Genomic DNA, 15,223 nt, shown 5'->3' with positions numbered 1-15,223 from the left:
CACTAGGTGACATTTGTGGTTTTTGCACAGGGCATTTGGGGAAGGGGTGATGGGGTGGGGGTGTGTCGCTGGGATTGGACGCTAAAGACAAGTTTCATGCAATGAAGCATACCCTGGGTTTGTGACCAGAGATGTGCTATTTACCACACGGGTTAACATGGGCAGCCTCCCGAGCCATGGCACTCCCAGTGGTCCAAGACTCATGGCTCCTGCAATACCCCTCCAGATATTGTCATTGAGGCAAACATTGTGCCAACTGCTGAAAACTTTTCTGGTACTTGTACTTTCGGGATGAGCTGTAAAAAGGCGTCCGGTTACCATACATTCATCTTGCATCACAAAGCAACAGTCCGTATATTCATGAAATCACCCGACACACCAGTCAGCTTCCTGCAACTGGGTTCTCACGGGCAACATATAGTCGGAATGCTCTCAGCAAAACCTACAGAATTGGCTTACATATCCCCACTGGGGTTCAACCACATGATAAAACCTTACAGTAATGAGCCTGTCGCTCTTAAGGGTGGAGGGGGTGGAGGAGGAAAGAGATGCTGCTTTATCTGTATTACTCCACATCACAGATGCTGACAGTATTATTGATTTAGAACTCACAGCTCCAAAAAGACTTGGTAATGTAATCTTTTTAAGAATTTTTTTTTCTTCCCTCAGATGTGATGTTTTCAATAGACTCCTTAGATATGGGCTCTTTGGGAACGCTGTTAAACTTTCTGCTGCTAAACCGCAGTATCAACCTTCGGTTTGTTCCACGCAACTCTCAGAGTCTCTTGGAAGAGCCCATAGCTGCAAGGTCTATTGCTTTACAGGTACTCTAGGAAGATTGAGGGATTAAGTTATACATTATGTAAAACTACCCACTAATCCTCTTAGTGTGCATTACCAGTGAATGGCCTGAAATAGGCTCTCACTAAAAGAGCCCTAACATTCACTTTCTTGATGATATTGTAGTATTTGAGGTTTGTGTCATGGATTTTGGTGCTGAAATATTCAGTACACCATCTTCTGTCTGCTGCTAGATCCACTCACATGTGTTAGTAGAGTGCTAACAAAATTACAGTTGGTAAAGCAGATTACATGTTTAACTAGTAGCAAGACACGTATAAAATAGAATTATATATTTTCTAGAGTGACAGAGTCACTGGGAATTTTTTGTTCTTTTTTTTTTTTGTTTTGTTTTTATAAGAAAAAGAAACAGCTATAAAACCATGATTAAAAATGTTACAAGGGATGATTTACATTTTAAAGTAATGATATTTTTAGAAAAAAGAAGTGATTTATAACACATAAGTGTTTGGAAAGCATTTGGTTGCTGTGTACTGCCTTCCTTCCCAGTACAGTTTGCTATCTGTTGTACAGTCTTGCATAAATGTTTAGATTAGGGGAGAAAAGAAAAATTAAATGTGATGGCTAAGACCTATAAGAGCTGACTCACTGACTTGAGTTATTGCTGTGCAGAAAGTTCGTAAAGCCTTTACATCCAGTGAACATTTAGTGCTACTTCAGCCTTGACAGTTGACCTTTCAATATGATTGGGTTTAGCCACAATAATTGCAGCATCTGCAGTACAGGCGATGCAGATGGCTGCTTAGGAACCCAACTTCTCTCATTAGATCTTACTTCATGCGTCTAAAATTCAACCCATCTTTGCATATGTGTGCAAATTCTCTCATAATGCCTGTTACAGAAGCTGAGCAAGGTAAAATTTCCCATCTCTTTTTAAAAAATGATTTTAAATTTCTCCCACCACTTTGAATATTCCTGGATTTAGCTTAGAAGGGGGAGGGAAAACCTCCAAACCTCTTCCTCTTCTCAATATTTAGCCAGTATTGGTTTTTTTTTCCTTTTTTTTTCCTCAGTAAGACCTAGTGTAAAAAAGCAACAAACAAACAAGTTAGACTGTTGTAATTTGGTCAACCACTCGGGTGCTATCCATATCCACCATTTCAACACACTCTATTTCCTCACGGTTTTCAGGATTCTTCTTCTCTTTCCTCTTCTTCTTGGACGGTGGCAGGAAAGTCAGTATCACAGGTAAAATGGCAAAGCAGTGAAAGAAGGTGACTAATGCTATTAAAAACAAGCACCTGAACAGTGTACGGGTCAGATTTGAAGGCACAGCTGCAAGAGGAATCAGACCAACAATATAGCAGAGGTAGCTCTGCAAAATAGCTACCCCATGCACTTCCAGGGCATTTTTCACCCATTTAGTTCTAGTGAACTCTTTGCCCAGGACAAAGGTTGATAACAGTGGAGCACAGTTGTCAATTGTATAATTAATTCCGTAAATTAAACACAACACAGAAATACAATCTAGTTCCACCTTCCACAAGGTCATAAAACCTATGACTCCAAATTCAACTGAGGCAACAGTTAGAGTGAGCCAGACATTGATCAGAGAGTCTGCCACCAGGAATGCAGAGAAGAAGAGCAGAAATAAAGCACTAATGCAGGAGTTTTGTAAGGGGGCTCCCACTGAAGAGGCATAACGATCCATGTACACAAACGATGGATTGAAAACAATGAATTTCACCTTGGAGGTGAGAGAGAGCTTTCTCAGGGTCTCCAGAAGGTCATAAAGTTCTTCCCTCTTGGTTTCCATTGTCTTGGCCACCAAGAACATCCTGGAGGCCACGACATCAACTTCATTGTTGTATTTCTTGGAAAAGATGATATCCTCTGAAAAATGGGCAAACTGAGGGGTCTTGAGGAAGGAGTTCCTCAACATATCAGTGAAGTTCTTCTTGGGCAATCCGGTAGATATGTTGAGTTTCCTAAGATAATTTAAGTAGCTTTCAAACCAAGATATCCTCACAAAGCCCTTGGTATACTCCAGCACGTCCTCCTGGACACTGGTGTTCCAGTACTCAATCGACTCATAGATGTAGAACCCTATCACTGGGCTGTAGTTACTGAAATACTTCTGCTGGGCAGTCGTATACTCAATGGTCCGCGTCGCGGTCGCTACGATGTTGCTCAGGTCTGACCCTTCACTGACCTGCAGGTAGCCCATTAAGGCAAAGGAAATATAAACAAGGTAAAAGAGAACTACAAAAGGCTTGACGTAAGTGTTTGTTATCCAGTCACAATAATAGCGTTTCAGGAACCATACCAAAAGATGACTCTCATAAGTGTTCGTTTCCTCTGAATCTGCTGTGTCCTCGCTGAATCTGGCTGTCAGAAGAAACCTATACCATGCAGGCTTCTCTTGCAATACCTCTGGCTTTGGTACCTTTCTGCAGAAGATACTATGCTGGTAGTTGTTTTCTATGTAGCCAGTAAACACCAGGCTGGAACCATAAAAGGAGAGTACATAGAGGTAGTTGAAGAAAATTGCAATACAGGAATTGCAGCAGAAAATCCTGGCTGCTTCAATGTTAGTGAAGGGACTGGCACCTATTCCAAAAGTGACCAGGTACATGGCAGTGGTGAGAGAAAACGAGAGCATGGAGTCTGCAAATACAGCTGCAGTCCTCTCTTTAACGTGTTGGTCTTCTCTAGTTTTTCTCCAGGATGACAACATTTCAAAAGTCCCATATAACCCATGACCTACAATAGAGAACAAAGTGAGTGTTTAAAGTACTCCAATCAACTCATGGTAAAACGTAACATGGACTAAAAGACTCAAGGGAGACACAGCTGGCCACTTCCAATGCTTGAACTAAATGTCCTGCAGAAGAGAGAAATGATGATGGAGGTCTAAGCCATAGTAGGAGCACATTCACTACCTGGCTAACAAACCTCACTGCCAGAGCTTGAGGGGACTTCTGCATTGCTAGTGCAGGGTTAAAGAAAAAGGATTTTTTTTTTCCTCCTTGTCTTTTTCGCTTCATTATTTCCAAGTGCCTGTGAGTGAAGATGCTTTTAAATTAGTTTTTGCTGGTGATGCGATCTGACCTGTGGTGAAAACAAAGAAATACAACCTCGAACTTCCTATGCTGGAAGCAGAGTGTTAGTTGACTGCTTTGTAGAAAATCTGTAAAAAATGAAACTTTCATATAAGCTGAAAGTTGTCAATTAAACCAGTCACTGATTTCTCCACTTCCCACACAAATTTTCTGTCAGGAAAAAGAAACCCTAGAAACAGAACAAACAAAAAAAGCACAAACAAATTTTAGAGATGCAGAACGGTAGAACTGGTATGGAACTTCTTAAGGTATTGGTCTTCTCACTTCAGTATATCTAAGGGCTTGAAAAACTTTATATGGCTGTGTTTTTCTTTGCAGATTCTACATGCTATGTATTTAATTAACTCTTAAAATGGATATAGTGTTCATGAAAGGAGGTGAAGACCTAAAATCCCATGTTTAGCCTCCAAATGCAAGAAAACTGGGAAAAGAGCATGGTTTTATCTTAATCCCTGGTTGATCATCTTCCTCTTATGGTTTCTATTTTGTGATTGATTAGCTATCTCATAGTGAACCTGACCTGGGAACACAGCCATTGACCAGCTATCAGGTGAGAGTGGCTGAGATAAACGTAGATCGATGTTTTTCACAGAGATGAATGGAAAAATAGTGTCTTTGCATCACATCTAAAGTATAAGACTCTAATATTTTCTCATAATAATTCATATTATGTTCATCTTAACAGATCTGTTCCATCTAATCCTACCCTCAGTAGCAAGCCTTTTAATTACTCCTCCTTATTCTTTTGCTGGTTTTGCTGTCCTCTGTCTACTTCTGTGGTTTGCTCTTGCACCATCTCCAGAAATTCTCAAAAGCCAGTCCACAGTGTTTTGCTCTTGCCTATTCCCTGATAACAATAGACAAAACGACTAGGGCTGAATTAGTTGCTGATGACATTGAAGAGCAATCACTGGACCTTTGAAGCTGATGCTTGAGTCAGGCAGGTCAAGGTAATTCACAGATCTCTGCTAGAATTTCAGGCTGTCTGCAGTGAACCAAAATTGCTGTATCGACTCTGTTCTCTCCACCTGTGGATGATTACCACTTTCGCCACAACGGCAATGAATATCGGTCCAGAAACCCCCAAACAAATGAGATATTTTTAAGAACCAGAAAACCAGAAAATATCTTTGAGTTTGAAACAGTTGATCTTAAAGGTCCCTTCCAACCTAAATCATTCTGTGATTCTGTGACTAGGTTTATTCTTAAATGCTTTACGTAAGCTAAATATTTAATTGACTTGACAAAATAACCCTTTTGTGGTCAGTACCTTTTATTTTATGGGCAGCTGTAGCTGACTCAGTCCATGCTTCCTGCAAGGAATATCCTATCTGTAGTTTAACAGATGTCAGATCTGATCTCTCTGCTAATGCTGAAAAGAATAGGCACGGGATATTTTATAAAGGATTGAAAATAAAGAGCTCATAAGGTGAGATAATAGGACAGTATCTCCTGATATTTAGAGTAACAAAGTCTGTGTTCTCATGTGTATCAGATATCTTACCTATGTTATTATTTGGAGTCACGGGATGGACCACGAATGACCAATTCAGAGCAATATTACAGTCCTGGTTTTGGTATGGCATTTGGCATTCATCTTAATTTTCCCAAACAACGTTTTACAGCTGCTTTCAGAGGCCAGGTCAAGACTGTCAATTTGCTAACTAGCACTGTGCCCCCTCTTCAAGCTAATGGGGAAAGACTGGAACTCCCCAGACGTAAAATCAAGCAAAAAGCACAATCAGTGACTGGCACTCCATTGCTAATTATGCTTCAAATAGTTATGTTCTAGGCTCAGTAGGGAAAGCTATTAAGCTTGCTTTCAGTGTGTTCTTTGTAAAGACAGACTGACCTTTATTTAAATGTAACTGATCACTTGCCAAAGCAGGGAGTGAGAGGTTTAATCCATTTATGGCTCCCATAAGTCCTGCAGACAGGCTTGTCTGAGAATTTCACATGGCATCATATATATTAGCTTTGAGTGAGCAAAACAGAATAAAATGAGGTCATTGGTTATTACAAATTACTTCCATCATGAATTTTAGCTATAGCATGTTTTTGTAAAAAAACCCATTTCAGTGCTAATAGGCTCTTGCCTAAAAATACTCAAACAGATGCATTAATTTGGAAAGCCTTGGACTTTGTGTTGAAAAAAATTATTTACAGAAGCTGAGTATGACTTTTCAACGGGTGTAAGATTTTGGATAATGTCTGATTACATGACTCCTGGTACCCCATATTTTCTATAGGTAGGAAACATAAACCCACAATTCGCTCTTACATAATCTTTGAGACTACCTTAAAATGGAATCCGATTTAAAGAACTGCTCAAGAAGTGTCACTGCATGTCCTCCACAAAGGCAACAGAAAAACATTTAGATACTCTTCTATTTTAGGATAGGTTCCTTTTCTTGTTTGCTACACCATCTGTGTGCTAGGAATTGGTATTTTCCTGCAGTTGTACAATTTGTGATTCTTCTGTCCATCTGTATAATAGTTACAAAAATCTCATTTACCTTTAGGAAGACAGGCCTAAATGACAAACTTGCATACCTTTTGCATCAGTAGCACTACTGACCTGATCCAGTATTCTCTGAGAAAAAGTTTAATCCCGAAGTCATGCAGAAATTAGGCACGGCAGTCCAAAGATTAGCCTTATTTAGCTAGAATGGGATTTACCTCTAAATACTGACTACAAGCACAACTTGGAATGAAAATCCCAAACTGTTAGATCTTCAATGTCTATCTCACTGATGTTCATATAAACCTAACACAGAAAGATTAGGGCAGGGAGCTCCATGGAAGCATTCTGTGAGAATTTCTTTGTCTTCTCTGTAATTCCAGAGTGTCCATTTTTTGCATTCCTAACTGATTTGTACCAATTACTTCTACTCCTCTCTCTGGTGCTATGTCTACTCTACATAATATTAACAAGACAGTGGCAATTTTTTCCTGCAAACAAATTCTGTAATTGCTTTAACTGGTTTTCCCTTTTTAATAGAGATTTAGCCACAAATCTGTAATGATTTAGAGCAATTTGTTCATTATTCACAGTCATTCAGTAAATAATAAATATGAACTCAAATAGCTAATGGGCTACTAGAGATCTTTTCCTGTTGACATTTGCTATTATGATTCACTGGTCATGCCCTACAGTCAGACTGTACAACTACGAGCTAAGAAGAAGGAGTACACGGAAAGATGGGATTTTTCTTCAAGGAAAAGAGGTTCTGGAAGGGCAAAGGGAAATGCTAGAGGAATAGGAGAAATGTGTTGGACAATGTGGGGACCAAATTTTTTTTCCTTCTTTTTTTCTGCTACCTTGCATTGTAGGAGATACTCCTACCACATGTCTTGGACGACTGAAGACAGAAATTATGTCTCTTGTAGCCAAAGAAAATGAAGATAGTGACCGTTATTTCTGAGGAGCTTAAACTTTCTATAGGCTGAGGTGGGCCATCTTTAATTTTAGAAGTAATAACAATACCAGCAATAAACCAAATAAATTATGCCCATCTTAAAGACAGTGCTTTTATGAGTACCCTGAAAATGCTATAAAAAGTTCCATTTGCCTCCTTCAGGATCAAGTTCCAGCAATTACACGTGCTTTGCAAAATCAATGCACAGCATGTAGGAGAGAAAAAAAACCCCACTTGTAGGAAGTTGTGAAAACTAAGGCAAAATTTTCTGTTGCTTAAAATTACCAAATTATTTACCTCATTTACTTATGTGCAGGCACTTTAAGCATTCTTTTTACTACCATTTTAAAATCTCAGAAAAGAAATGCATCCTTTCTCCTGGTTAAGTGGTCGTTCAAGCAAGAGGCCTTTATAAACAGGCATAGGCAGCCTAGACTTAAAGTTGGCTCCGCTCCTGCTGCCAAACATCGAGACTGAAGCAGAGAGAGGTGAAGGGATTTAAAGCAGTCCAAGAGCCTATGGAAGGGCAGCAAAGTGACTTCCTGGTCACCAGAGTCACAGACTGTGTCTCGGTCTGCTTGGCTTAATAACTTTCCTAAAATCCAGGCTGCTGCCTGTTTTCATTGTTTAATATTCAATTTTACGCTAAAATCGAGTGAGGTTTTCATCTCCTGATAAGACGAAGTTTGACTATTCAGATAGACTTCTTCTGTAGAAAGGGGAATGACTGAGAACAAGGTTTTGGTTCCTCTTCTTGCAGTTTTACCTATCTATGAAAGCAGAGAATAACAGTATACTGTGCCTCTTGGGTTTTTTTACTGTTTTGAAGGTTGTACGTCTTTGTGTTTGATACTTGAGTAAAACCTCTCTGAATAAAGTACCACTTACAGGTTGTGAAGCTCCAGCCTTCTGTGTGGAAGGTCACATTTCAGGGGTAATTAATCTTATTCATCTCATTTTAACGCAGTGGCACACAAAAGGCTAATAATGATTGATCTCCACCTCAGTGAGGCCGAATGACGCACCGGTACGTATGTCGCTGATTAACTGCCAGAATTAAAACTAATAAAGCACCAAACGGTCTTCCTAAGGGGGAAGACTTATCTAGCAGCAAAGATGGGTTATGGGGTCTTTCCCCCTTCTCAGGCACTGAGTTCTTCTCCCCTACTGAAGTTTGCTGCTCTCTCATTGCTACTAATTCACCCGTTTCTAGTTTAAATTTGACTACAGGAATGGTGGGGATTAGAAACATCAGCAACTTTTTTTTTTTGAGCTTTAGTTTTTAATCTCAAAGCTTTTCCTGATGCTGATGGCACAAAAGGCTGGACGACATTGGGCATGAGTCATGTTAGGATGTATAGGAGCCTTATAAACTAGGTAGGCCAAAAAACTCAAAGTGGAAGCATGCCCAGATGGAGTTACTGAGGTTAAGTCCGGATTTTGATTTAAGGTTTTTGCTTGTATTGCAATGGATGCATCCTTGTAACACTACCAGTTCAGCCGGACGAATGCTGTCTCACTTAGGATGATTTAAGCCTGAAACCATCCCACTGAATAGGAGCAGTTGTCTGCAAGGGGAATTTAGTGTGCTGTGAAAGAGTGTGTGAATTTACAGAGGGCTAGCTATGTTGCACCAGCTCTCTTGGTGGAAATCTGTGAAGGGCAGCTTGATTCACATTCAAAGTGGAATGAAATATCATCTGCAGAGACAAACACCGGATGAATTAACATGAAATAGCTGGGATGCTATAAATTCATATCCCAGCTTGCTGCCAATGCAGGCAAGGTGTCAAGAACTGCACTTGTGCAAAATTAGTACATGAGGGATCAGAATCATACCTCATGAACTGCCCTTTCCAAAACGATACCTGTAATAACATATGACATAATGAAGGCACAATGAATTTTCCTAGCTGATAGTATTAAAAATAACAATGTATGCTGCTCAACTCTGGGATTGCTTTCCACAGTAATGTCAACAAAGAGGCTGAGATAATTTCTCCCTGCTGACTTATTTTTTCCGGCTAGATCGGTGAGCTCATCAGCTCCCATCTTCTGAAAAGCCAAGTGAAACTGTTAATCCAGACTCCCTTTGTCACAGGAGTTGCAATCAACCAGTTGTTGACTAAATACGTGACCTGTCTCACATGGCCTCTCCCAGTAGGCACAATTTTAACTCGGAACATATAGTAGGTTTCAATGTGCTACTGAATACGCAGGCAGAGAGAGAGGATTTGCATTCAGCTGAAGCAAACATCTGGCTTCATACCCCGTTCTCTCTATAATAACAAACTACTATAGCTAACTGAGATCCTTCAGCATGCAGACAGAATCAGCACCCAGCCTAACTTGGATGACAGTTTTCACTGAGTTTATAGCCATTTAGTGGCCTGTGTTGAGTCAAAGAGTTAAATCAAAAAGTTGAGGTGTCCCAACAAACTGTGGGTGTCCCTAACCAGTGGCGACCTTTGTGGTCCATAAGCGGTGCTGCAACACTACAACTTCGCTCAAAGACCTCAAAGAGGGTGCATATTGTCAGACATCCCACTGTGAACAGATTTGCCCATCCTAAACATTTCTGCTGAGAGCAGAAAATGCACTACAAATCCTACTTGCTTTTTCTGCACTTGCCTGAGTATTTCTGGGACCCCAGTTCACCATGTAGAGTAAAATCCTATAGAATACTAACATCCTAAAGGCACTCATCTGATCAGCTGTGTTTCCAGGCAGCAGTGTTCATCTCAGGAGAACTGTGGCAAGGGGACTGAGGGCTGTAGACAGTTGAGTAGTCTTAAATACATCCTCATTTGCAAAAGGAGTGAAGTCCCAGCCACCCAAGCACAGTGTGACTTCATTTTGTACTTCCAAGCATAGGTTCAAAGGGCAAGTATGCCTGAATGCTACATGCAAGCATGGTACCTGGAGAACACAGGAAGAGTCACAGGGGATAGGATGTACTGGTATAAATATAGGCTGCTGGTATAAACTGGTATAAACATACCACAACACTTTCTCTATCTCCTATCACACAGACCCTACACGTCTGCACTGTAACTGAATTACAGGTGTGAAAGCATACCTCATAAAAATGACAACAATGCCATTGGGTAGCTCCAGTATTCACCACTGGTCTTTTAAAGACTACTAAATTTTATACATATATCACTAAGGTGTACTATGCCTGTAGATGTTAGCATTGAACTTGGGATCTTCCCAAAACAGAAACATACTGAAATGTGTATCTGTCTGTTAGGCATCTAGGCATAATATCAGCAGATCAGCCTTTGGGATTGCTTGACATTTGACTGTTAGCAATTTACCCTCAATTGTCAGGCTGACCTCTCCACCCATGCTTACGACAGCTCTGGCTATCCCAATCAGAAAGCCTCAGGCATGCCCATGTATTCCTCAGCTTACTACTGGGATCAAAACCACTAGTGTCCTGGAGCATTGACACCAGATAAAAATCTGCCTCAGTCTCCAGAGAGGGAGTTGTGTTTTGTGCCATAGCTATTTGGCAACAAAATAAGAGAAACTGAGATGTTTAATAATATGCTCTGAGTATCTGCTGTGTTTCACAGCTGTGGGTGGCTGTGCCCACAGAAGCACACGGCTGAAGAGAAAGTGTCCCTGTACAACACACCGTATCGGTTGGTGCATGCAGAGAAGAAATCTTCAACTGCTGCTCAGTGTTTCATGCTATGAGACCACAACATTATTTTTAGTTGTAGATCCTGTAGAAAGGCTCTCGTGGCTGTTAAGCCTGTGCTCAAATTGCTTAATGCACAGGCAGGAAATCCAGCATGAGGTTCATGCCTCATTTAGGTCTTCTGTAGCGCTGCCAAGCACAGCATAAAAGGCAGATAGGTTCCTCACAAGACTCATAGGGGTGCATTCATTTTGATCCCAGTCTTCTGGCAATGAACTTCTGCCATAATACTCTACACTCTCTCCATTTCTAAACTTAACTTTTGGAACTGCAACATAGGATTAGCTCTCTGTTCTCCTACGAAACAGTTTGTTTTGGTCAGGAGCAGCCCTTTCTGAGTTATACTTTTTAGTATAACTAAAACTGGGTGTTTTAGTATCACCCTTTAGCATATATGTTGGCACGAAGAATGCACTGACAAAAAGAAATCACCCTCATGCTCTTGGTCTCACCTTCAATGGTCGGGACATGATCAGCGATACTTGGGGTACATGATGCATCCCAATGATATCCTCCCCAGTATTACCTTTTATCATTGTAAACAGGTAACAATGAACAGATCATAGAATCATAGAATGGTAGGGTTGGAAGGGACTTTTAGAGATCATCTAGTCCAACCCCCCTGCAGAAGCAGAACAACCTAGATCAGGTCACATAGGAACATGTCCAGATGGGTCTTGAAGACCTCCAAGAAAGAAGACTGGGCAGCCTGTGCCAGGGCTCCCTCACCCTCACAGTGAAATAGTTTTTCTTATATTTAAACGGAACTTTCTGTGTTCCAGCTTTTAGAAAATGGTAGAAGTCACAAGCTAATTTTAAAAGCATGATCTACACACCACTATTGGAATGAAAATTGTACTACCTATAAATCCCTAGCTCTGAAGAAATAGAGACATATACATAAGACATGTAAACATTCCTGCCATTTTTCTGCCTATGTAGGAGAAAAATAAACAAAGGGGAGAAGAATTACTTTAAATAAGCAGAATTAAACAATGCTTCAGTATTCACAGTCCTAATCTTTGCCATGATCCCTAATCAGTAATGACAGTAACATGGTTCACCACTTCTTGGAGCATGTATATTTTAAAGCCACTAATTATATAAAAAAAATCTTCTCACTTAATATTGCATTTTCGAAGGAGTTTTTTAAACACCATACCAAACTCAATTTAAATTAATAGCTTCTTATTATAATGATTATATGGGTAATTCAGTACATCAGTGGTTAACCTTGAAAAGTCCCATTGACTTCAACAGAGTAAAAATTACTGAATTTGGGAAAATACTGGGGTTTTTAGTACCACCTTTTTTAGTATTGAATCACCTCTGTAGTATTAGATCAATATAATAATAGAGATTTTGTTGTTATAATGGTAGCAACAATGTCAGATAAGCACATTTTAAAAACAGAAAAACAACTGAAAGAAAACTCGAGTGGCTCCTTTGAGAACGAGAGATAAGCAAAGCCAGTTATAGTTCAAATTCTACTTTTATATACAAAGTGGGTATTTAATTTCACTTAAGAATTGTTAAAGGCTTCTTTTGGAACTGAAATAGCAGGCTGTCAATTTTGTTTAAACATGGAACTTGCTTTCCTCTGTTTTTATGAAAGACCTGGCAAAATTAAGTCACATTTCACTCAGCGCAACAGAAGGAGCTGAGCACTAGCGAATCTGGTCTTAGCTGCTGGAGTATTTATGTCTGCATAGGACACTCAACCTACTGACTAGCTAGATCTTGTGCAAATCTGAACTGAAAGTGTTTGAGCCCACCACCACTGCTGGCACAGGGCACAGACCCTGGGGTGCATGGGGGGAAACAGGATCACCCTCTGCACCAGGGGAGCTGAGTAGGATGGGATAGCAGGACAGTAAAGGAATGACTGATGTGACCAGCAAGACAAATTTCCCCCTTGATGTATATACGTCAAGCCTCACTAGCCAAGAAGGCTGCTAGATGTGCAATTGTATGTGAAGTACTACAGGGCTCGTCTCACATAAGACATGCTTAGATTCATTGCAGCAGAAAAAATTGCAAACTGATATTCCCCACAAAGTGATTTTTTGACAGATTTTTATGCATGTTGTGTAGAAAAATCCCAAACTTAAAGGTAAATGAAAGCTACCTGCAATCATCTGTGCAAAGTTAACGTTTACCATGTTACAAAATAGCCAAGTGACATAGAGTATGTGACATCCCTCAAAGACAGAGTAAGACACAGTGAGTATATCTGGGGCAAAATCATGTTTTAAATCTGGTTTAAATTTCTAAGCCCACAGCCAAAGTACCAATTGCTTCTAGGACTGTTTTCCTAGTGGAATATGGATTAGTTTACCACATTTCAAGTTCTCCTTTTGTGCTGAGAAATATGCAACCAAAACATCTCATGCATATCCTTATATTCTCCTGTTTAAGCAACATTTGTCATTACTCTTACTCATAATGTATAGATCAACTATATGTGAAACAGTGTTCAAAGAGTTGTAAAACTTGTTAAAGCACGCGAGACTTTGTTTTTACTGACCAAAAAAACAAAACCAAAATGCTAAACAAAGCAAAACAAAACATTGCAAGTTTGTAACTCAGCCTGGGCTTTCCACCAAGAAAATACACTTATTCCAGTTGAACTTAATCCAACTCTGCCAGCATCCTGTGCCAGAAAACAGAGGTCCTATGACCTGAAAATGGCAGGTACTGTCCCTACTGCAAGGGCCTTTCAGCTATTGCTTATTTAGGGGATGTCATTTATTAGACGCACAAAATGTGCACCATCTCTCTCACAGGAAGATCCAGAAACAAAAGTCACATCGGTTCCTGCTGACTTTCCCCAGGTCTTCATTGACCATCCAAGTCCAGTATGCAAAGCAGACCACAAGCATCTATACCTGTACGTGTATATCTGTATCTATCTCTATCATATATATATATCTATCTCCTACATGTATATATAGAGATAATAAAAGGTTTCTTTTCTCTAACCTGTGAACTTCCAATATATTTTCATATATGTGGGAGTTTCTCTTGAGGGACTTCCACTATTTGAAGAAAACTGGGATATCAGAGCCAAATTCTCAGTATCTTTGACTGTTTGGGACTTCCCTTGACAAGCCTTTCCATTAAACCACCACACATGCTGACTTCTCTGCAGTTAAAAGAATGCACGCAGTAAAAGAATGTCAGCTTTCTGCTACTGTTTGCATAAATGAACGCTCATTAAATGCACTGCATCACCTGTCATACACTTTTCATATGAAATAAGTGCATATTGGAGCACTATCAGTCAAGAGGTAATGCCTGATCTCACTCAATGATTGTACAGTACTTGGTTTTGATATTAAACTGTTCTCTGGACTGACTTCCTACAGATACAGCTCCTCTTTTTCCAAAAAGCTTTATATTTCCTGAGTCATCGCCACTCTTCTGAAGCCAAGAAGCATGTATGAGTGCAAGGATTTCACCAGGGTTTGTGGTGGTGAAAGGGAAACATGGACACATGGCTGGCTGCACTTTCTTTACTTGATGCTTTTGCACTGTGTGGGAAAGGACGGGTACAAGTGTCTAAAATACTCTGCCACTATTTGTATTTTAAGCCTAATTCCTCCCCATGCATTAATGTCTTCTTGGTGTTTGGGTGTCTCAAGCGGCTTGGGGTACCATCCTGCAGGAAGGGAACTGGATAGAGGTGGAGGAGGTGGTTAATAATCTTGCCTTCAGGTGGAAAATACTGACTTTGGTGAGTACACTCGTTGGTACATTGAGTGAGGAGGGATGGCCTGAGGGCCTACTTCTGATCTTCCCTGTGAGGAATTGAAATGCTGAGTTATGCCTGAAGGACTGCAGAAGATGCATGGCTGCTTACACAGCTCAAGAAGAGACTGAGAAGCTAAGGAGAGAAAAACAAGAGGACAAAGGAATGACTAGGAAAATGACAAGCTTTGGATTCTGCTCAAGGTAGATAAAACCACATAATTTTATTTACTTATTAACAAGCGAATGAAAGGAACAAAACTCAAAATGTTTTAGAAGTATCACTGAGCTATGCAGGGTTCAACTGGGAAGGCTGAGCAGATGGAGTGACAAAAAAACAAGTGTACTTCCAGGACACTCTTGAGCCCTTCGACAGTGAGAAAAGAAAGGAAAGGATGAATGCTGGAAGTCACTGGGAAATC

At 40.2% G+C, this 15,223-nt stretch overlaps 1 protein-coding gene across 1 annotated transcript in view; it reads right to left on the bottom strand.

Moving 5' to 3' along the window:
- Window positions 1-1,228: 1,228 nt before the first annotated feature.
- PTCHD1 (patched domain containing 1) overlaps window positions 1,229-15,223 on the bottom strand; it is a 34,692-nt gene continuing 20,697 nt past the window's right edge. Inside the window, exon 3 of the mRNA XM_061988590.1 lies at window positions 1,229-3,564. Within this exon, the coding sequence (XP_061844574.1) occupies window positions 1,910-3,564 (1,655 nt within the window). The 3' untranslated portion in view covers window positions 1,229-1,909. The remainder of the gene's footprint in view (window positions 3,565-15,223) is intronic.

The sequence above is a fragment of the Colius striatus genome, chromosome 1, assembly GCF_028858725.1.
Source record: "Colius striatus isolate bColStr4 chromosome 1, bColStr4.1.hap1, whole genome shotgun sequence".
Classification (NCBI taxonomy): Eukaryota; Metazoa; Chordata; class Aves; order Coliiformes; family Coliidae; genus Colius; species Colius striatus.
Note: the sequence above shows the minus strand (reverse complement) of the source record. Positions and strands in the feature narration are given on the sequence as shown.